Source organism: Wyeomyia smithii, chromosome 3 (assembly GCF_029784165.1).
Source record: "Wyeomyia smithii strain HCP4-BCI-WySm-NY-G18 chromosome 3, ASM2978416v1, whole genome shotgun sequence".
Lineage (NCBI taxonomy): Eukaryota > Metazoa > Arthropoda > Insecta > Diptera > Culicidae > Wyeomyia > Wyeomyia smithii.
The window spans coordinates 3,565,636-3,589,358 of NC_073696.1; the positions used below are offsets into that span (position 1 = coordinate 3,565,636).

At 38.8% G+C, this 23,723-nt stretch overlaps 3 protein-coding genes across 8 annotated transcripts in view; 1 reads left to right on the forward strand and 2 right to left on the reverse strand.

The window, feature by feature from the left end:
• Positions 1-1,408: 1,408 nt before the first annotated feature.
• On the reverse strand, positions 1,409-3,332 carry LOC129727783 (elongator complex protein 3). The gene is made up of 3 exons (XM_055685962.1): positions 3,195-3,332; positions 2,894-3,135; positions 1,409-2,837 (listed from the first exon to the last, which is right to left on the reverse strand). Exons 1-3 carry the CDS (start codon positions 3,214-3,216, stop codon positions 1,452-1,454), a joined length of 1,650 nt encoding a protein of 549 aa, XP_055541937.1. The 5' UTR covers positions 3,217-3,332; the 3' UTR covers positions 1,409-1,451.
• A 91-nt stretch (positions 3,333-3,423) lies between these two features.
• LOC129726760 (uncharacterized) lies at positions 3,424-5,267 on the forward strand. Its single transcript, XM_055683830.1, has 4 exons — positions 3,424-3,626; positions 3,684-4,196; positions 4,257-4,694; positions 4,752-5,267. Exons 1-4 carry the CDS (start codon positions 3,528-3,530, stop codon positions 4,878-4,880), a joined length of 1,179 nt encoding a protein of 392 aa, XP_055539805.1. The 5' UTR covers positions 3,424-3,527; the 3' UTR covers positions 4,881-5,267.
• A 36-nt stretch (positions 5,268-5,303) lies between these two features.
• The window catches only part of LOC129726759 (sodium- and chloride-dependent GABA transporter ine), a 68,144-nt gene continuing 49,724 nt past the window's right edge, over positions 5,304-23,723 (reverse strand). For all 6 annotated transcript variants that reach the window (XM_055683825.1, XM_055683827.1, XM_055683826.1 and 3 more), the window contains 6 exons: positions 7,335-7,557; positions 7,005-7,272; positions 6,600-6,941; positions 6,199-6,540; positions 5,954-6,130; positions 5,304-5,880 (listed from right to left, as the gene is read on the reverse strand). In XM_055683825.1, the coding sequence (XP_055539800.1) occupies positions 5,632-5,880; positions 5,954-6,130; positions 6,199-6,540; positions 6,600-6,941; positions 7,005-7,272; positions 7,335-7,557 (1,601 nt within the window). In that variant the 3' untranslated portion in view covers positions 5,304-5,631. The remainder of the gene's footprint in view (positions 5,881-5,953; positions 6,131-6,198; positions 6,541-6,599; positions 6,942-7,004; positions 7,273-7,334; positions 7,558-23,723) is intronic.

The following is a 23,723-nucleotide window of genomic DNA, read 5'->3' on the forward strand; positions in this document are numbered from 1 at the left end:
CTGCAAAAGTACTAAAATGGCTGGAATTCTGGCCCCCAGAGAACAAGAATCATCGGCAACTGGCATGGTGCCTCAAAGTGTTGTAACTGAAGCGGTTAGTTGAATTTTCTGTTTTATAAAATGTTGCTGATAGCGGGCGAAGCCTTGCAAATATGCATAGTTGGTGTTCATTTTTCGACAGCGGTCGGTGCAGTTTTCAAGAATGTTTTCCATTCTTTTCTCTTCGTCGGAGCTAATCATGCATGAAGTTCGTTTAATGTCAAATTATTTTCCATCTGAGAGTTTACACTTGGATCGTTCTGGTCTCAAATACCAAATAGGTTCGTATTTGCTGCCTACTGAGAAAGGAAGAATACATCGAATTCGCTAATTCTAATGTTTGTCTTGTCATTTCAAGTTACGAACAAATGCTTTTCTAATTCGAATATCTGCGAAGTGGAGATGCCAATAAAAATAAGGTTTCATTCATATATTTTATTTAGGTATATTAATTAATATTTATTGTTCAAAGCGCTCTTATGTCTTAGCAAATAAAAATGCACTGTAAGATAAATAATATAGAAAAATACCGTAGTCCTACCCATGCGGTCGTGTCTTTGATACCACCCTCCTACTTTTTCGGTATCGACAATTTCATGAACTATTGTGCATTTTTTTTTCATCGGTCAAAAAGTTGAAACTTTGACCGCTTTGAGACACGGATCGAATTCTGATTCATTTCGTTACTGAAAAATAAATCCAATACTTATCATAAGATCAAATCAACCAATTTTCAACCCTCATTCATATTCGTGGAATCATTTCACCGGTCAAAATGGTCGTGAAATAATTCCACGTGAAACGTCGCTTATTCATATCCCTCTTAGAATAAACCTGCTTAAAGAGAAACGTTAGGTGAAGTCTCACTCCAGAGAATTGTAATTAGGCGATATTGGTAGGATGGAAAGAGACTCGGTATAGTAGCGCTTGAAACGGAAGGGTAAAACCTCACAGACAACCACGGATATAAATGATAAGCGTATCGCTTACTTCAACAGTGATAATGTCAACAATATGAATTGCGGAGTACAGAAAACAACTGGGCAATGTCACAATAGATCAAAAATCTCTGAGTCCACACAGAGAAAAAAATGTGTGTTCCAATCGCTTTTAAAACTTAACAAGTAACGTGAGATTGAACGTGATGTATTAAGTGATCAGAAAAATAAAAAAGGAAATAACCTTAATTTGAAACCTGACGAAGGTTAAATATCGTCACTTCACCTAGACAAAATTTGTATGTTAAGCCTAAAATCGTCGAAACCCATTTTAAGTACGGAACCCCACGATTTAACTAAATGAATTTCAAATTATGTTGACTCTCGAAAATGTCGGCTTTCTTTCATCAGCTATTTGTCGTCAAATACTCTTTTCTCTTCAATCTAAGCAACGTTATTCTGTGACTTACCGAGTCAATCCAGCATTTTGGACATGTAGGGCCCATCTAATTCGTATCCCATTTTACGGTAATAATTTCTCGTTCCAACACCAGAAATAACGGCCAACTTTTTGCTACCATGTTCCTCCCGTGCAATTCGTTCTGCTTCCTCCATAAGCAACATTCCGAAGCCTTGATGCTGGAACTTGGTCGGATCTCTCGCGTTAACTGGCACCACCGAACCGTACACGTGAAGCTCTCTCACTATCGAGCAATTGTCGATCAGCTCCGGCCGGAACGTATCGGGGGAACACTTCCGCAACCTCAGCAATCCAACCAAAATATCCTGAGCTGGATCTTCATAGGAAAGAAACGTCTCCCAACCGCTGTTGGCTACGTAGTCCCGTCGAATCAACTCGATCTCATACGGGCGAATTTTATTGTGTATCTCCTGTATGCCGACCTCGCGGGTTCGAACATCCCGGCAATCTGTGCCTAGATCTTTCATGCGAGCCAAAGCCAATTCACGAAGGTTTCCATGCTCAACCCCAGAACTGACTAACGGCATTGGAATATCACGCTGTACGCGATAAACTCGCGTCCATGGTGGAACCAACGCCAAAATTTTAGCCACCAAGTCAACCAGTGTTGAAGGAGGATAACTTTTGTAACGACCAGTTTTCCACAGCTCATACAAACCGGTACCGCGGATCACCAAAGTTGGATAAATCTTTAAACCGTCCGCACGAAAATCTGGATTTTCGAAAAACTCGATGAATTGCTCGATGTCCCTCTCGATATCTACGTTCGGCAAATCGGGCATCATATGAGAAACGACTTTGAAACCGGCATCCTTCGACATTTGAAAGCTCTCACAGGTTGCCTTCACCGTGTGGCCACGATTTGTATCCCTAGCGACGTCCTCATACACGGACTGAACCCCTATTTCCAAACGGGTACATCCGTATGACAGCAAGTCTGACAAATGGCGTTTTAGGCAATAATCCGGACGCGTTTCGATTGTGATTCCGATACATTTGGTGTGTGATTTTTCCGAATAGCGTACAGCTTCCTCCACACTGGAACTGGTATGACCCGATAAAGCGTCGTGGAGATTTCGAATAAAGTAATCTCTGTAGTCCTCCGGTAGGCACATGAATGTGCCGCCCATAATGATGAATTCAACTTTGTCCACGGAATGTCCAAGCTGCTTCAGTTGCTCGACTCTATGGCGCGTTTGTAGAAACGGATTGTATCGAGCTCGGATTGCTCGCATTGAAGTGGGCTCATAACCAGTATAACTTTGCGTTGAATATTCGAAATCGCTATCCGGTCCCCCTGGACAGTACACACAAATGTTACCGGTCATGTTAATGTGGGGGCAGCGATGTGGTTTGCACATGACCGCTACTACCGCGATCTATAAAAACGCGACAAGTGATAACTGTTTGTAAATCTAAGAGATTTTTAACTTACCCCACTCGCGGTTCGAATAGGTTTTGCTTTCAACTTTGGCAACAAAATAGGTTTAGCTTCGTGGGGAACAGCGGCAATAATGTCCACCAAACGAGGAGCGCTTTCCAGCCCATAGTTTGATGCTAATCTTGATTTCAACCGATTCAGGTTCACGTCTTTCCCCTCGTGGTGTGCTTTCAACAATTCCTGGATGATTTCACCCACCACAAAGAGCATTCGCTCGTCACGGCTTAGACCCGCTCCTGCGGAGAAACGACATTGAAAATATTGGTGAAAATGAAATATCACATGAAAGTCTTACCCAAGGGTTTTTTCTTTGTCATTTTGATACGATATTAAATTAAAATACACAGCTTCTAGATACTTTTTCAACTAAAATATTACGCCGAAGTTTAAGCTCTAAACACGCATGGTTGTTTACCAAAATTTTTGACATTCAAGAAGGTTACAGCAGACTCTCTGCACTATTGTGAGACCCTTCGATATTCTAGCGCTCTGGTGTTCGGAGCGCGCACTGATATCAAGCTAATCTGTCAAAGTGATAAAAATTTGGTAATCGCTTGTTTGTTTACGTACAGTTTTGGGTGATTTATCGATAGGAAGTTTTTAAGGATCTCTTTGCCATACTGTACCAATGGCAGCAGGATGTAGTAAATCGTTTGGATCCAAGTTCGAGGAAGAGCTCTACTATGATGTAGAATACGAGGATTTTTGCAAGAATTTTGAATTTTCGGTAAGTTTCGTGTAAAATTAGTAATCGGCTTTGCACAAAACATTATCTCTATTCCAGAATTCATCGTCTTGTTGGATCTGTAACGGCTACTATGGTTCCAGCTACGGGGAACCACTTTGCGGTACATGTCATGCTTTCATATTTCCTAATCATTCAAACGAAGAAGCCGAAGGACTAGTCACGGAATTCTCTGATGATGAAGATTCCGGTAATGACGAGCCGCCCGAAAATGGTTCCGAAGCTAAGGATCGCCCAGACGATGAGGATTCAGACTACGATTTGGAGCGACCACGACCTTCTGCGCCGAGAAACTTGAACCAGTATTTAGATTTGCTCTCACAGCCGCGTGACTCTGATGAATCACAGCAAAAAATATGCTCACTTCCGGTGGAAGTACTACTCTCAATTTTCTCCTACCTTGATGATCTTTCGCTGTGGAATGTAAGCGAAGTATGCAAGCAGTGGAAACGAATTCTCGAGGTTCACACTCCACAACAGATGTGGCGAAAATACACTAAAGAACGGTGGCCGCTTTTCCAGCAGATTTCTACCATTCCCAACTGGCTCTATGTAAGTGAGATTGTTCAAACGTTAAGAACTTTCCTGTCCACATGTTTTCTTTTTATTCAGATGTATGGTGCCCTCATGAATTCATGCTTCTGCCGAACATGTCTCATTCAAATGGCATTGAAAGCACCCATGCGCGGTAGAGTAAACCACATTCGGGCAAACAGACTACGGAGTGATATTCGCTCGCTGGATCTAGATGCCACCGAAGGAATTGATGCCGTCGCCCTCGATAACCAGCTGTTCCACTGGCAAGCATCGATTCTCGGCCCAGCTGGCAGTCCGTACGAGGGAGGCAAATTTTTCCTCTATATCGTGATTCCTTGTTCGTACCCAATGCTTCCGCCACAGGTTCGATTCCTGACGAAAATTGTTCACCCTAATGTGTCACGCCACGGAGATGTGGGCATTGACATTATTCATCACAACTGGTCGTTAGCGTTGACCATCTCGAAGCTGCTGCTGTCGGTTCAGAGTTTACTAACAGATCCTTTCACACAGGTTTGTTAAACGTGACATCTACAGCTGAAAGGTAATTAATTTATGTTCAACTTTCAGATTTGTATGGAACCCGAGCTTGGTCGAATGTATGAAAACGACCGACCGAAGTTTGAGTCCCTCGCCAGACGCTGGACATGGAAATACGCCATGTACGAGGTTCTACCACCACTTGAGGGATTACTCTAAACAGCTTAGAGCAAATAGTTTGACGCACACATTTTCACTATTTTTGTGAAGTACTTTATAAAAGTTTTCCGTCTCAAAGCCATCCGATTTTAATTTTTATAACTCAATTCCTCCGGTAAGTCGTGTGGTGAGTGATGAATTGTATACTGGGTGTTGAAGAATTCAAGTTAATACTTTGAGTTTGCGAACCTTTAATTTTATTTATTTAACTTATCGTGGAGCAAAGCCAGACAACGAACGTGATGAAAAATATTTTCTTTTATATTTCATATAAAACTCAAACGCTGCCAACAGTTGGCGGCAAGTATAACGTTAGAAGATACGGATCAATTTATCGATGTGACTGAACTATGAAATAATAAAGTAATGAAAGTAATATGAGGATAACTTTCTTTTTTCGTTCTAAGAAACGACAAAAAAGCCTTAATGTATAACAGCCTTAATCAGGCAAAATGTATAATTTTTCCTCGATTCAAAGTCTTTCCGTATGGTAAATTTTTCGCTCTCTATTCGATTCCATCAGCAGTGAACTATTCGCGTCGAAACGTTTAGTAAAATTTCACCTTACGATAGATTTAGCTAAAATATTACACATGTACAGCTTATTAGAAGTAATAAATGTTCGTTTGCGGGAACGTTATAAAGCTATCTAGTTGTCTTTTATGATACTCGCTTATTTGGATTTCGATTGTGGACTGAGGGATTACGGTGCTAGATGAGTAGATGTTCTGAACTGTCCTGACAGGTTTTTCTACCTTCTTTCCGTATGCGACTCATCGCCCGCTTGTCGCAGATTTGAACTTTCAACTCCACGCTGATCCGTGATGGCCTGATTACCAGCCGGTGGAGCTTGCAAAATCAGCGGTGCGCCAGAAGTTGAGTCGACTAGAGTCATCTCCTGCCCGTAGCCGTTCATATCTTCAGGAAAGTCGTGATCACAATGATGTTCACCGCAGATTTTACACTCATACAGGTTAGGCTTGAGGGTGTTCATTATTTTCTGGAATGGAATTTGTACATTTTTGTTAGTGAAAAACAATTGTTATCTTCATCAGCAGTTATAGCTGTATTACCTGTCCCAGTGTGCTTCCTTCTGCTCGCGCAATTTGGTAAATAGCGAATGCTGGAATGCAAACCAAGGAAGCTGCCGTAATAGCCCATCCAAGACCATGGGCCCAACCTGGATAGATATATTTGCCATTATGGTACGTGGGTGCTTCGTAATTGATCAAACTGAAAATCCATAATGACTAGAAAAAAAAACAATACAAAAATACTTTAAATTACGTTACATAGGTATGCATCCTTGATTACTTACAATTAGCAGAGCGGGTACGGCAATCAGCAAACAGAACCGTAAATAGAACGAGGGATACTTTCCGGTCATTTGTTTCACATTTTTCGACAGCCGATTGATTCCGTAAAACCACGCAATGGCAATTGTTTCGAAGAACGCTAGAAACATGATCGATATGGAGGCTGCGTAATGATCTATCAGCTGGAAGAAGTATATTCCACCCTGTATCAAATTTGGAAGACCAGCGAAAAATGATACAGCGCATACGATTAACACCAGGAGCTCGTGATACACCAATTTCCGTTTGATCCACCGTGGGAATCCATCCTGGATTGACGTTACCACCACTTCGACTATGGCAAACTAAAAACATAAGTGAAGTTAGTCTTAAAATTCAATTTTTCAACGTGTCAATCACTTACCTGACTATTCAAACCCAAGCAGAGTAGCATGAAGAAGAACAGCACGGCCCACATCTGAGCGGCTGGCATTTTGGCTAACGCCTGCGGATACACTACGAAGATCAATCCTGGCCCTCCGCTAATTACATCCTCCACCGTCGTATTTTGTTCCATGGCAATATTACCGATCGTTGCAAAAGCGAATATTCCAACCAGCAGACTGGTGATTCCATTTACGAACGACACGGCCAGCGTGTCGTGCAGGATATTATTATTATACTTATTGTAACTGGCGAACGAAATCATCGAACCGAACGCGATGCCTATCGAGTTGAAATTCTGTGCGGCCGCATTAATCCAGACCTAAGTGGTAACAAAAAAAAATATTAGCGTGACACAAGTACTAATTGCATCAAATCAACCCACGTTTGCCCGCTTGAGCTCCTGCCAGTTAGGTCGGAAGAAATATTTTAAACCTTTATCGGCACCCTCCAGCGTCAGCGAGCGGCCCAAGAAAACGATGATCAACACGAACGGCAGTGTGGCGGTAAGATAGCGTACCTTTGCAGATGATTTGATCGATTTCCAAATGGCAAAGTAGACCAGAATCCACGCGCAGACCAAACAGGCTACCAGCTCCCACCGCATTCCGCCAGGATACTCGATGCCGTGGCTAATTTGAAGCACTTTGTTTCTGAAATAATAAAAACCATGATCAAGATCACAGATCATTTCGAAAGCGAAAAAGAAACCAACTCAAAAAACTCCTCGGTCGGTGTCCTCGACAGTTCTGGTCGGCTGATGTTATGCTTCAAGCGCTCCGGAACCCAGCAATCCGGCGTGTTCCACCGGTGGGAGCAATCGGTCCACGGTAAATCCGGCCGAAAGGATGTAAAGAAGTAATAGATAGCGTACGCTATAATTACGCTGTAATAGGTCGACATGAGGAACGACACAACAACACTGGCCAGACCGGTACCTGGAGAATCACAACAACAAAAATTATACTACATTATTTGCTAATAACAAACACCGAAGATTCAATAATATGAATATGTGATATATAGTTCAGACCAGCTCGACTTGAAAATTCGATGTGCATTTTGTTTTCGACTAACAACAGAAAATTGACACTTCCGTTGAAGTCGAGTTCGTCGTCTGTCTACATAGTTTCATTAAAATCGATTAATTACTCGGATTACTTTCCAGGCCCTGCACTGGAAATTGTATTGCCAGCCAGTAAACGGCGGCTAATCAGCACTTACAACGGATGCTGGTTGACATACATAAATAAAGCGCAGTCATCACAGCGTCGTTAAAAGCTCTCTGCTCGTAAAAAAATGAACATAAATCACAAGCGACAGTCAGCGGCGAAATTCAAAGTTCCCATATGGCATACAACAAATGCAAATTTACTGCGATAGTAAAAACGTGCCAATAAAAACAATCGAGGCGTGATGGTCTGGGTTCGATTCCCAACGCGATCCGAGATGTCACCACGGATGATTATGTCCATTGTGATGAAGTGATGGTGAAAACATGAGGTTAAATTTTGTTGTACGAATTCTTCGATTCATTTTTCAATCAAAATATAGCTCCGCAATTACACCAAATCTATTAATCATCAACTTCGACCCCACCAGTAAAATTAGAGTGTTTATTTTTTACATGTTAATTTTGTAATAAATATCTTTAATTATATTCACATAAACTATAAAAATCGAATTGGTGTATGGATTGTTTTACCTTCTGTGCACAAAAACAAAGGTTATAAAATCCAGTGCGTCTTGAACTGTCCTACAGATCAGACGTTTTTTCGGTTGCTTGTGGACTGGTCTTTGACTGCCTATAGCTTCAAAGTTTGTGTTTTGTCAGTGTGTCTTTTTAAGATCACCTGAAAGTTATTTCCCATCAGTCTTTCTCAAGACTACCTACTTTTGAATTTAACATTTGTTTTAACTTTTTTCGTATCACCTGAAATGGCTGGACGGAAAAAGAAACCTCGCTTCGCTGCGGGGAGGAAAAGAGAGGCATCTCTTTCTGACACTTCGAGTGTCTGTAGTGACAATCCTTTTGTTATTTTGCTTGAGCATGAAGCTGGTGAAATGGAAGTTACCAATAATGAAACTATACAAAATATAAAATCTTTAAAAAAGGAGAAAGTTCCACCTATTGTGGTAACTATTTCTTCTGAATTCAATATATTCAAAAAGGAACTTTCAACGTTTGTTTCTGACGTTAAAGTTACCTATCAAATTGGCCGTAGAGGTGAATGTCGCTTATTAGCCGACTCAGTAAAGGGTCGTGATCGTCTTGTTCAGTATTTAACTGACAAGATGTACAAATTTTTTACATATGACACCAAGAACGCCAAGCCGTTCAAGGTTGTCTTGAAAGGTCTCACCAACGATCAAACCGTTGATGAGATCAAACTTACTTTAACAGAATTACTTGGCATAGCCCCTACCCAAGTAATTCTAATGAAACAAAAATCACGAGGCGAAAACAGTCAGAGAACTGGAATTTCCCTTGTTAATTATTTAATTCATTTTAACCGCAATGAGGTTAACAACTTAAAATTTTTTGAAAAAGCACATGCTTTGTATAATGTGCGTGTAAAGTGGGAAATTTATAGGAAGTATGGCGGAGGTGAAAAGCATATCACCCAATGCCGTACTTGCCAACGTTATGGCCATGGTTCCAAATTCTGTAACATGGACCAAAAATGTCTTAATTGTGGAGACTCTTCTCACAAAAAGGACACATGTCCTGTGAAAGAGAGTAAAAATTTTCGCTGTGCGAATTGTAACGGCAACCATATGTCAAATTTTTATCAATGCCCAGTCCGTTTAGCAATTGTTAAGGCAAGGCAAGGTAAACAAAATTTAATTTCTCAATTAAAACCAACTTCAAAACAAAATTCTCCAAGCGTACCAGTGACGCATAGTTTACCTACTCCTTTGCATACCCGTTTAACTTATGCACAGGTTACAGGTAGTTCGAACATTATACCACCTAGTGTTGGTAGTTCGAAAATGACCGTTAATATGGGTACCGTGCGGACCCGAAATCCGTACAGTACCGAAATCCGTACACCCCGTAGGTTTCATTCAATTACTGGTAATATAATCGTTAATATGCATCAATAACTGCTGAGTCATATTAAATTTAATATTGCCGTGATATCTGCATTGAAAATAAATCAGTAGGCTTGGAAATAAAAATACTTAAAATAAAAATCTATTCGCGTGCTTGTCAAACGTATCATTTGTGCTTGGTGTTAGCAATTCACTAAGAAACCAGTTCTGAAAAAAAACTAATTTAAAAGTGCATTTGCGGTGATTGCAATAATTTGATAGCTACTCATCGATCTGAGAGGTAAGTATTTAGTGTTATAAGCGCTGGTTATGAGAAATATATCATTTTATTGGTATATATTCATCATGGTTTAAGCTGTACGGATTTGAAGCCTAATTTGTGAAATGATTTTAAATCCGTACACGTAGGAAATGTCTTGTGAATTGAACTTTATCCGACGTGTTTTTAGTTTAACATGGACATGACTACCAAGTATCGAAAGATTTAGAACAAGCTGTGGCTATGGTACGTGAGGGTAAATCGTACCGGGAAGCATCGAGAGCATTCTCAGTACCATTCACCACCATAAAAGATGCGATGTTGAATCGATACTTAAATCAAAAAGGTGCCCCTCCAGTATTTACGGCTGTAGAAGAGGAGTCGATCGTGCAGTGGGTGCTTGCAATGGCCGCTGCAGGTTTTCCTGTCGGCGAAAAACAGGTACATATTTTGACAACTATCTACCCTCCATCCATGGTTTTGCTGACCAACAGAACCGTAGCGTGGCATCCCTGTGCCCTTGGTGGAGAGCATATTTGAAGCCCTTTGATTGCGTTTCAAGGCATCATTTTAGCTCTTTCGACGCCCTTCTAGTGCTGATTCCCTCAGCGTGGTTAACCCCACCAACTGCACGCTACGGTTCTGCCCGACTACGATACGCTACAGCTCTAATCAACTAACACAAAGGATCGCTCTTGCAATTTCGTATCTCTTTCAAAAAATCTTTCAAAAATTCTATTCCTTCACGCGGTTGGATGCGGCGTTTTCTGAAACGTAATCCAGAGCTAGCGAAAAGAACGGCGAACAATATCGCTAAGAAAAGAGCGATAACTGAAGCCGGTGTACGGGAATGGTTCCATAATGTAACTGATCATTTGTTGCAAAACCATGTCGAAGATGTCCTGACTGATCCAACTAGAATCTTTAACATGGATGAGACGGCATTCTTTCTTGTACCACGCAAGCAACGAGTGCTTACAGCAAAAGACTGTAAGGCAGTTCAGGCATTGTCAGCAAACAGCGACAAAGAAAACTATACGGTCTTAATTTCGGGATCAGCCGCTGGGAATCTTGCACCACCACTGATATTGTTTCCTTACAAATCCAGGATTCCAGCTAGCATCACAAACAGTGTTCCGAAAGGTTGGGCGATTGGTCGCTCGGACTCAGGATGGATGAACTCGGATGCTTTTTATGAGTTTATTTCTGCAGTATTCTACCCATGGGCTGTCAAACAAAATGTTAAGTTCCCTATTCTTTTGTTTGTTGATGGCCACTCTTCCCACACGTCATTTGAAACAGTAGAATTTTGTAAAACCAAAAAAATTATCTTGGTATCCCTGTTCCCAAATGCTACTCACGTGATGCAGCCTTTAGATGTAGCTTTTTTTGCGCCCTTGAAAAAATCATGGCAGGAGGAGCTGAACAAGTGGCGCTTCGAAAATAATGGCGCGATGATTTCAAGAACCGATTTTGCTCCACTTCTAGAGAAAGCTATAGATAGAATGGCAAACAAGGAAGCGTCATTGATCAATGGGTTTCGTTAATGTGGCTTATATCCATTCGATGCGAATGCACTAGATTACGAATTATTTCCTAAACCTTTCGATAGACCTTCATCCCTCAGAACATGTACCATCCGCTGATGACTGTCAAGCCTTAGAGATGGATAGAAATTTGCACTTCATGCAGATGATGAACAAAAAGTTGACACCAGAGAAGCTCTCTCTATTTCGAGAACAGCGTAATAATCTTATCTGGTCAGGACCAGTGGAGAATACAACAATGTTTTATTTTTGGCGTAATACGATGGATGAGATCGAAGGCCTCCCGGAATTCATAATAATCGATGCACCGTTTGTCATGATAGAAGGAGATCACGCTTCATTCGCCGACGATTCCGCTAATTCATTGATTAATGAAGCGACTAATACGACAGAAGGTAAACAGATTTTTATTTTTATCTATTTCTATTCTAGTCATATCACTTTTTTGATGCTTATTTTTATTTTGCGGCTTTAATTTAGTGACTTGTTGAACATACCATTTTCACAATACTGTTTTTCTATTCAACTGATAGATTCGTCTTTCATCAATGTTCCTGGACCCGATGTGTCCGATTTTAGCAACAACTTAAGCCATGATTCAGAAAAACCCGAAGCAGAAGCAGGTAAATGCTCTAAAGATTTATCGGATATGTTATCGTGTTTGTAACGTTGGTATTCTATTATTAGAATTATGTGAACCATATCAAGAAACGACCCGGGTAGAAACCGAGCCAAATCACCTTGGTAATATCTCCAATACTCATATGGGAGTTGTAGGAAACAGACAGAAGAAAACAAAACGGAAATTTCCAGCTGTAGCCACCAGCGAAGGATGGGCCGAAATATACATACAGGGAGAACAAGAGAAGATGGAAAAAGAGAATGCCAAAAAACGACGTATTGAGGAGCGAGAAAACAAAAAAAAGATTCGACTAGAGGAACAGAGAATAAAGTTGGAAGCTAGGAAGCAAAAAGAGGTATTGAGGAAGCAAAAGAAGGCATTGAAAAAACCAGCGGCGGCAAAGAATACCAAGCAGAAACAGAACACGAGCAACTGAATTTTATAAAACTTATACCTTAATTTCGTACACTAATTAAAAAGATAATTCAGCTATAGCTCTATTACAACTAGTTTTATGTTTTTGAAATATATTAAAAATAGATGTTTTAAATTATTTCTCGTCTTCTTTCTTTCCAAATTGCAATTGTCACAGCCAGCCAGTTTGTCAAGCACAAAAAACGCTACGTTTTCAAGACAGTCGAACGATTTTCCAATTTAGATTTTCGTTTGTATGGGGAAGATCACAAAATTGATCTCTGAATTTTATTGCCGTGATCTCAGCGCTTGAGCTATGAAGCCCTTTTCTGAATATTATCAATACATCAATAATGATAATTTCTTATTGCTAAGATAATGTCGTCTACTTGGAGCCTGCATATTTACATAAATAGTTCAAACATTGGTTCATCAACAAAATAATTTCCTTTCGGATCATATCAACAATCTTTCATAATCATTTGTAGCAATCACATTGCTGTACGGATTTCGAATCAAAAGTGTATGGATTTTGAATCGTCTGTGTACGGATTTTGATTCGAAACTGTACGGATTTTGATTCAACCACAGAAGAGTGTACGGATTTCGAATCAAGAGATGCGAATTATTTACATGAAATAAACACAATTAAGAGCAGTTTTACAGTTTTGTGATTGTAAATATCGATAAAACAAAGAACAAAACATTACCAAAAACTATTATTGAAAAGGCACTGTTATTCTACGATTTTATATTGATCAATCAATATTCTCGAGTGCTTAAGTGTACGGATTTCGGGTCCGCACGGTAAGCAAAACACGCTAGAAAATAATTGTACACCTATTACTCCAGCTAATATTGCTGCCGAAAATATTTTTTCTAATGTCAACTGCCTGGGGCCTATTACGGGAGGTAAACTTTCTTTTTTGCAACAGGCAATGTTCGATCTTATGAACGCCATGTTGCAGGCAAAATCAATGTTTGAAGCCATTCAAATAGGCACAAATTTTACTATTAGAATTGTTTCTAATTTAAAATTTAGCAATGATTTTAAATAAAACAATTAAAATATTAAATTGGAATGCTCGCTCATTGAAGGCCAATGAGAATGAGCTTTTTAATTTTTTAACAGTAAATAATGTGCATATTGCAATTATTACTGAAACATTTTTGAAACCTAACATAAAATTAAAATATGATCCCAATTACGTGGTTCATAGATATGATAGGATTCAGGGTTCCGGCGGTGGAGTTGCAATTGTTATTCATCGCCGAATCAAACATCGTGCTCTTCCCCATCTTGAGACGAAAGTTATTGAAACTTTGGGAATTGAAGTTCAAACTGAACTTGGGATTTTATTTATTGCCGCAGCATATTTACCATTTCAATGCACACGCGAGCTCAAAAATTATTTTAAAGGTGATTTACAAAAACTCACCAGAAATCGTTCGAAATTTTTCATAATCGGCGATTTTAACGCTAAACATCGTTCATGGAATAATTCTCAAAGTAATTCCAATGGCAAAATTTTATTTAATGATTGTTCTTCAGGATACTATTCTATTTTGTCTCAGAATAGTCCTACATGCTTTTCTTCTGTAAGAAACCCTTCAACAATTGATTTGGTGCTAACAGATCAAAGTCATGTATGTAGTGATTTGATCACACATGCTGATTTTGATTCTGACCATCTTCCAATAACTTTTTCTTTATCACATGAATCAGTTTTAAACCCTATGAGCTCTGTTTTTAATTATAACAAGGCTAATTGGGAAAGATACAAAACTCATATTGAGAGAAATTTCAATAATGAGCTTGATTTGCAAAACGAAGTGAATATTGATTCCGCTTTGGAAGCATTAAAATGTGCAATTGTTGATGCCAGGAATTATTCTGTTCCAAAGGCTCAAGTGAAATTTGATTCATCAATAATTGACGAAAATCTTCAACTTCTAATTCGTTTGAAAAATGTCCGCAGACGTCAATATCAACGTTCTCGTGACCCTGTTTTTAAAACTATTTATAAAGATTTACAGAAAGAGATTAAACATAGATTTACTCTTCTGAGAAATCAAAATTTTGAGACTAAAGTTGAAAAATTGAAACCTTATTCAAAACCATTTTGGAAGCTGTCGAAGATTCTTAAGAAACCTTCAAAGCCTATTCCAGTTTTAAAAGATGGTGAACGTTTACTTGTATCCAACGAACAAAAGGCTCAAAGACTTGCTCAACAGAGAGTGTTCATAACTCAAATTTGAATTTTGTGAGTCCAATTGAAAATGGAGTCACACGTCAATTTGATTTAATTTTTTCCCAGAATTTTTTACCTGCAGAAATAATTGAAACTAACTTGAATGAGATTAAATCAATTATTAAAAATTTCAAATATATGAAAGTACCTGGTGACGATGGAATCTTTAATATACTAATCAAACATCTCCCTGAGAGCACAATGGAATTTTTAGTGAAAATTTTCAATTGCTGCTTCAAAATTGCATATTTTCCCAAATTATGGAAAAATGCAAAAATTATTCCCATTTTAAAACCGGATAAGAACCCAGCTGAAGTTTCAAGTTATCGACCAATCAGTTTGCTTTCTTCAATAAGTAAACTGTTTGAGAGAATTATTCTTAACAGAATGATGTCACACATCAACGAAAATTCAATTTTTGCAAATGAACAGTTTGGATTTCGCCATGGGCATTCCACAACTCATCAATTGCTCAGAGTTACTAATATGATACGAGCTAACAAATCTGAAGGTTATTCCACTGGAGCTGCTCTTTTAGACATAGAAAAAAGCATTCGACAGTGTTTGGCATAAAGGTTTGATTGCGAAATTGCAAACTTTTAATTTTCCAATTTTCCTAATCAAAATTTTAAAAAATTATCTTACTGATCGGACTCTGCAGGTTGTCTATCAGAATTCAAAATCTGATAGATTTCCTGTCAGAGCAGGTGTACCTCAAGGTTCAGTCTTGGGTCCAGTCCTGTACAACATATTCACTTCCGATCTTCCTGATTTGCCTCCAGGATGCACAAAGCCATTGTTCTGCGATGACACAAGCATTTCCGTAAAAGGAAAAAGTGTTCGTGTCATATGCAGTCGATTGCAGAAAAGTTTAGATATTTTTTCTTCCTACTTGCAAAAGTGGAAAATCTCTCCCAATGCTTCTAAAACTCAAATGATAATTTTTCCGCATAAGCCTAGGGCTTCTTTCCTCAAGCCAAACAATAATCACGTTGTCAAGATGAATGGGGTTATTTTAAGTTGGTCCGACAAGGTTAAGTACTTGGGACTAATTTATGATAAAGAACTTATTTTCAAAGAGCACATTGAGAGTATACAAGCCAAGTGCATCAAATTTACGAGATGTTTATATCCTCTCATTAACAGGAATTCTAAACTTTGTTTAAAGAACAAACTTTTGATTTACAAACAAATTTTTAGACCAGCAATGCTTTATGCTGTACCGATCTGGTCAAGTTGCTGTTCAACAAGGAAGAAAACGCTCCAAAGGATTCAGAATAAAATTCTGAAAATGATTTTGAAGCGTCCTCCTTGGTTTGGTACACTCGAATTACATAGACTTACTGGTGTTGAACCATTAGAAGCTATGTCAAATAAAATTATTAACAATTTTCGACAAAAATCGTTGCAATCCTCAATTGCTACGATAAGCTCTCTTTATAGCCAATAAGTTAGCAATTAAGTTAGTTGTAAGTTTACTTCCCCTTTTCTGACAAGTAGGTTTAAATCCCTACGAATGATAAGTCCTAATTGCGAAAGCAAACAAATCCTAACAATTAAAATTACAAATTTCTAACAGTGTTGAGAAGTCACCATTTGTGATTGGACACACATACTCATTTCTTACTAATATTTATCATAAATACTTAAGCTACTAACAAATCCCCCCTTAAAAAAAAAAAAAAAAAAAGGTTATAAAATCTGTCGGAAAACGCAAAATACATCCAAGGGAAGGACGAGTGGTATACTGCCGTTTAAACCAAAGTAGACCCATGTTCTACACAAATCTTATGCACGCTGGGACAACTAAGCTTTGAACGGCAGTATACAACACTCGACTAATCTCGAAAACTGAGCAATGTCTGTTCGTGTGTATGAATGTATGTTGTCTGTATGTATGTTACGCTACTAACTAACGCATTTTTCTTACAGACCGCCATATCCGATTTTGATGTTCGCAAATTAAAGCTGTTGTGCTCATCCAGTATCATACGAGTGGGTTTTTCATTGGTGGCTTAGATTTTGAGATATTGATCAGAGAATATTTTTACATTGAACATTTAACTTTAAACGCAAAATGAATCTGTGGAAAGCCATGTGTTGTAGGTATTTGTATTTTATATCATAATCTGACACCCCCTTCTTGCAATACGTATTGTCCGATTTTTATGTTCTCAGGCGCAAAGAAAAACTCCAGACCTCAATAACACAGTGCAACAAAAATTAACTTTTTTCCCCGGGTATAAACATATTTCAACTTAAGGGGCAACAATGGCGCCATTTTGAATTTTATAGAAACCGAAAATTTTCGATGTTTATTCGACGCCATTTTGTTTTGAGACCAGGTATCAAAGTTCTAAGAGTTTGTCCACATATTAGCATCTTCTTATCCATCTTTAAAAAAAAACAGATCTTAAATCGGACAAAAACTAAGCTCAAAACGGTGATTCTACGAAATGGTTGGTTTTAGTATATTTCACAAAGCAAAATAATATCGAGTATGTAGAGCATTAATGATAATGCGCTAATATCTAAAAGTTTTAGTCAAACTATGTCTTATATCGAGTAAATAAGTCTCAGGAATTGATTGGTTGGTATCTGATCGACGTAAAATGTCAGCAACATATCAATTTTGCCCCAATTCCCCTACAATACTAAAACAGGTTCTCTCGACGTTAGATTAACTTATTTGAAATCTGTTCAATGTAATATCAAGAGCGTAAGCGATACTCAAAGATACAATAACAATTCGTCTTCACATGATCCTCCCCCTTTTGCGGGAAGGGAGCTGCATTTTTGGCCAGGATCGGTCAAAACATAAAAATCTCGCTTCAGCTATGAGACAGAATCATCGCAGTTAAATGAGACCCCTTCCCCGCAAAAATGGGAGGATTAAGTGAAGACAAATTGTTACTGTATCCTTAAGTATCACTTACATTCTTAATTTTACATTAAACTGATTTCAAACAAGTTAATTTACCGTCGAGTTAAACCAATTTTAGTATTGTAGGGGAATTGGGAAAAATCGACATGTTGCTGACATTTTACGTCGATCAGACACTAACCAATCGATTCCTGAGACTTTTTTACTCAATATAAGATATAATTTGACTACCACTGTTAGATATTAGCGCATTACCATTAATGCTCTACATACTCGATATTATTTTGCTTTCTAAAATATACTAAAATCATGCCAAAACCGGTTTCGTAGAATCACCGTTTTGAGCTCAGTTTTTGTCCGATTTAAGATCTGTTTTTTTTAAAGATGGGTGAGAAGATGCTAATATGTGGACAAACTCTTAGAATTTTGATATTTGGTCTTAAAACAAAATGGCGTCGAATAAACATCGAAAATTTTCGGTTTCTTAAAAATTCAAAATGGCGCCATTGTTGCCCCTTAGTTGAAATATGTTCAAACTCGGGGAAATTTATTTTCGCATCAAACTTCACCAAAAAATCATGCATAGAAGTCTAGGCAAAAAAATTATTGCACTGTGTAATCAAACCGAACGGTTTTTTATTGGTTGCTAAAATTTAAACTTTTTGACGTAGAACTACGCTTTTCTTTAGCCTACCAAATAGGGGTGTAAATTGCAAATCTATTAACGGAAAGGGAACGGAATTTGTCGCTTTTTGAATGCTATAATCGGACTACTTGCAACCGATTTCCTTCATTCTTGTAGCAATCGTTTGGAAAATTATACACACATTCGCCTTAGTGCAAAAACATGTTGTTTGATAGTGCGAATTATTGTACTTTTGTAAACTGCCAAACGAAAATTACGCCCTCTGATCGGTCGCTTTCCCTAAAAAGAACGAAATAATAGTATAACTAGTTAGCCACAGCGTAGAGGATTGCGGCAGTATCAACTGGCTTTTCAAACTTGCTTAAGTAAATAACTTGCCGGTTGGTCACATATCTCAGCAGCAGCGTAGTAGCAGCAAACGTTTCGATTTGCCGGTTGAGGGCCTTGGACTTATTCCTCGCGATAAGGCTTCACTTTATTTCGGCAACAACAGATTTTGTGCTGGATTCTAGCAATCAACTTGTACAGTGTGTGTTGTCAGAGTGCCTTATTCTCCACTTTCGGGGCAGCACAAAGGTTGCGATCAATACAACTGATTTTGAACAGCAAACTGCCCTGTTAGAACGCCTAAACAAAGGTGGTAAACTCAACTTCACAGAAATCATTTGAAGTCGATCCAACCAATCAGTTGCAAAGTAATGCAAGTCGCACAGCAGCAATTGTGAAAACAGTTTTTTCAGTGTGTGTTTGTCAGGGTTCCGACAGTGGAGAAAACTTTTGGGTAGCACAGAGGTTGCGAAAAGCATTATATTCAATTTTGAACAGCAAACTGACCTCATTAGGGTAACTAAACAAGTAAAGCATAGTTTCTTGATTTGAATAAGCACTAGTAGAGGGAGCTGCGTAGCCGCAAGGTTACAAGCGGATAGTCGTGGGTTCGAATCTTAGTAGAACCAGGCCATCCGATGTCAAAAAGGACTTAAGTATGGGTTTATTCCCAGGCTCCCCACCAGTTACCTTTCCTTTACGCTGAAATCTACAATACCTTAGTGTGACTTCCTCTCAACAAAAAATAAGTCCCTCTTATCAATAAAACTGGCCAGAAGGACGCACGACGCAACTTCTCCAGGGAATTTTATTTGGTGATATTTGGCAAGAGGACCGAGTATCGGTATAGTAGAACATTAAGCGTGTAAGGAAGAGTATCACATTACACACAAGCACTGATGAACAATAATAATAAGCATGCCACTTCTCAAGAGCGGTATTGCTATTAACAGAAGTGCGGGATACAGCAGACAACCGGGCATATCTCACAATAGATCTACGATTCTGGTCGCAGTGAGGAAGTCCATACCGGAAAAAAAGCACTAATAGACTTTATGACCCAATAAAAACACTCTCACTCAGTCCATTTGTTGAAAGTGTGCGTAGAACGTCATTATGCGGTCGTGTTTTGAATACAACCTCCTACTATTGAACACTACAGGAGCCTGGATCCATTCAAAAGATAATCGCTCTCTCCCTTTAACTCGCTCTCTCTCTCTTTCTCACTCTCTCTCTCTCTCTCTATCTATCTATCGTGCTCCCTCTCTCTATTGCTCTCTCTCTCGTGCTCTCTCTCATTCTCGCTCTCGTACTCTCTCTCTCTCTCTCGTGCTCTCTATCTCTCTCTCTCTCTCGTGTTCTCTCTCATGCTCTCTCTCTTTCGTGCTCTCTCTCTCTCTTTCGTGCTCTCTCTCTCTCTCGTATTCTCTCTCTCGCGCTCTCTCTTTCTCAATCTACCTCTCTTCAATGTGCCCAAATTTCATATCAATGACTATCATGTAGCAAACGATATTAGAAAAACAGTGGTTAGGCGCGCTCACGTCACTGTAGCATGAATATGAATGCGGGAGAATAATAAAGAAAGATAATAGCGAACATAGTCGAAGATGAAGTGTTTTCCTGCTATCATTAGCGATACCGCTTACCGTGCAACGCTTGTGCTCTTTATTTTATCTGTTGCGTAATTCAGTCAACATTTTGATTGATGTTTATCGCATGAAATAAACAGTAAGGTGATAATGGAAATAACTTTCCGAATTTCGTTTAGCGGTAGTTCTCGAAAGATTCATTTCCTCGAAAAAAAAGTCTCCGTGCAAAATTCCAGCTCAATCGTGCAGTAGCCAGGTATACAGAGTGTTCAATAAGCTCAAATACAACTTTTCATCGTTGTGTAGGTGCGTAGGGGGAGTAGGGGCATAATGAGCACCCTAACTTGGTGGCTGATTTAATCATGGAAAACGACAAAAAAATTAAGCTGTCTTCAGTGCAAAACTTGCATTAACTATTTATAATTAAAGGTACACTATTCACAAATTGAAAAGTTTATCGTATAATGGTTAAAAACACAAATCAGATTCATGCATCAACAACTAGCAATCAGTCGATGTGTGGGGCACAATGAGCACCCCACTGGGGTAAAATGAGCACCCACGGGGTATAATGAGCACTCTTATAGAACATATCTTGAAACTGTGTAGAAGTACAACTAATGGGCCAACGTTTGTCGCGAGATGCCATGATACTTGGCGGCTTGTTTCGTGAATGTCCTGTCGCGCCTTAAAGCAAAGCAAAGCCTTGGTGCTACATTCCGATTCGGAATTTGACCTTTTGTTTTATACACAGACTTCGCAGCCGACTGTTTAGTGTACAGGACAATTGCGGGGCTAGCGCTACGATCCTACTGACACTAACAGTCTCTCCCGAGACGAGACTCGAACCTACGACGACTGGCTTGTTAGGCTAGCATCGTACCTTCTTGAGACCATCTGAGAGACTCCCGTCGCACCTTAAGGTGGCCAATTCTGCCTGCAGTCGCTTTTTCTGACCGATTCGGTCTCCAAGATTTTCTAATATATGTTCGCACCATCACTGTAAACAAACACTGACTATGGAAAACATACAAACTCACGAGTCTACGAGATGAATTTCAGATAAGTTTATGTGACAAGGTGTGCTCATTTCACCCCACCTAAAGGTGACCATTTCGCCCCTATCGAATTAGTTTAAGTTAACATGAGATTTTAATACTAATTATAGCTTAAAATCAAAACTTCAATGATAGTGAAATTTGGGGTACGACCCATACGTCATGATTGAGCCATTTAAACGACCGTAGAAGCTTATTTTGTAGTGCGCAATAATAATATTTTTTCCAAAATCCAGGAACGAAATTGATTTTTTTTCAATATGTTTCCATATTTTAAACAGACAAACCACTTTTGTTCTACATACAAAGATACTGTAGTAACTACTGAAGAGTTTCACATACCATATTGTATTAGAAAATGCGTAGTTTCGCATTAAAGAGGGGTGCCCATTTCGCCCCGTGTGCTCATTATGCCCCTAATCCCCCTACCATGTGCATTCTGTGTATTGGTATTGGATTTAACCTCATATATAGGCTAACCGACGCACACAGTGTCGATATGCTTTCATTTGTTGTTTGTTTACCGCGCACGATGAAGGAGTACCACGACGTTGTAGTGAAGTTGTTTACGAGAAGTAAGCGACCAGGAGACATATTCCGGCTGTTGAAACAATCGCACAATGTCCAAAATAATAGACTGTGGGTGCTGACGTTTGCCAGCAGCCCCCCATCCCACATAAAAGTCTTGCGGTTCCAGAGCATCGCGTCGATGATGGTTTGAGGGGCGTATCCTAATATGGGGTGTTTATCGAGAAAAACGTGGAAATCAATGCTTCAATGAAAATTAACTCCGAAAAGAATATATTTTACTTTCAATCTTTTAACACATTTTTAAACTGTATTCGAACTTATTGAACACCCTGTAGACAAAAAATTTTATATACACAATCAGACAAACATTCTAAAAAACCATTCGTTGCATAGTCTGAAAAAGTATATTTTGCCGACATTCCCTCGCCGGAATAAAGTTCTGATAGTAGACACCTTGTTTCGCATGGGAGAAACAACAAGGGCCGCTTGGCAGCAATATAAGTAGGAAATACAAAAAACAGTCGTGATAAAATTTTCCTCTCTTGGTAACTATAGGTAACAGCAAGGTTGCATGTTCAATTTTGGGGTGTCGATTTCATTCAATTGGACGCGTGCCGATTGCTCGCTCCACAAGTACAATTTTCATACATGATATACGACAAACTTGCAGTCCTAAAGTAATGCTACAAGTTTGTCGAAGAAAGCAATGCTCTAACTCTTGTGCCTAAAGTGTGAGAGCCCATATTCAGCGGGATGTTCAGCCAATATTCGCGGTGAATATTATAATATTCACCGCTAAAAATTGACTGAATATTGCACTGAATATGGGCTCTTACGCTTCAGGCATAGGAGTTAGTGCATTGCACTATTCGACAAACTTGTAGTACTACTTAGAGGCTACAAGTTTTTAATACATTGTTTTTCTAAATTGTACTTATGGAGCGAGCTATCGGCACGCGGCGAAAAAGCATCCTAAAATTGAATATGCAACCTTGGGTAACAGGGCACAGGTAACAGGAAGCCAAGAATAAAAAAGCTAGAAAAGGACAGGGGGAAAAATCATTATTTTCTTACCACGTTCGAGGACATATGTATTACATGTTCTTGGTAAAAAATTAATAGGTTAATGTAACCTTTGTAATCTGGAATCCGTACCTTAAAGTAGTGAAAGTTTCACTTTTTTGACCAATGAAAAAAGTCGCCGAGATGAGGTGCTGTCCCTATTTTTTTTATATCGACTTTCTGGGAGTCAGAAAGTTTTCGAGTTGGAAAACACTCCCAGAAAGTCTAATTTTTATGTTAAGACAACGCCTGATTCCTATCTAAGCTATATGCATTTTTGAGGCATTTGTTTTCAAAAAACAAATTTTATATGTTGATAATTTCATGAACTACTATCTGTGCTATTTCCATTGGTACGAAAATATGAAACTTTGATGGCTTTGTTGCTCCACATCCCGAAGTCCGATTAATATTTTGGATATTTTTTTCTAGATAACTAAACTTATAAGCCAAAATTCGAAGGTCAAATTTTCCCATACATCCCATTGGTCTCAGCTCAAACATATCTAAATTTAATTAAGCTAATTTTTTTCTCAAAAAATATTTTCTTCGAAATAACCAGATCTTTCTAAGAAAAATTTGTGGTTATCGAAAAGTTTCATGAACTAACTGTACTTTTTTATCAGTTAAAAAGTGACACTTTGTTCCTTTCGGGCCACGCCTTCCGATTGAGATGAAGTTTTGGATGGGGACTTTTTTCGAGAAAACGAAACTTTTGATCCCTACGGCTGAACCAAATTCGGTCAAATTTTATCATACATTTCATAGGCACCCTGATAAACAGTAATGTAGAAGCCTAACATTGAATAACAATTTTGAAGTTCAAAAGCTTTGGAAAGGGGTTGAACTATAAACC

What these genes read in the sequence shown, in the direction of transcription:
- LOC129727783 (XM_055685962.1), bottom strand. Translation starts at nt 3,216, where the DNA reads ATGACAAAGAAAAAACCCTTGG. An exon ending in GACAAAGAAAAAACCCTTGG is followed by an intron (nt 3,136 to 3,194) that starts GTAAGACTTTCA and finishes GTTTCTCCGCAG; the next exon opens with GAGCGGGTCTAAGCCGTGAC. An exon ending in CTATTCGAACCGCGAGTGGG is followed by an intron (nt 2,838 to 2,893) that starts GTAAGTTAAAAA and finishes GCGTTTTTATAG; the next exon opens with ATCGCGGTAGTAGCGGTCAT.
- LOC129726760 (XM_055683830.1), top strand. Translation starts at nt 3,528, where the DNA reads ATGGCAGCAGGATGTAGTAAATCGTTTGGATCCAAGTTCGAGGAAGAG. An exon ending in CCATTCCCAACTGGCTCTAT is followed by an intron (nt 4,197 to 4,256) that starts GTAAGTGAGATT and finishes CTTTTTATTCAG; the next exon opens with ATGTATGGTGCCCTCATGAA. An exon ending in TAACAGATCCTTTCACACAG is followed by an intron (nt 4,695 to 4,751) that starts GTTTGTTAAACG and finishes TTCAACTTTCAG; the next exon opens with ATTTGTATGGAACCCGAGCT.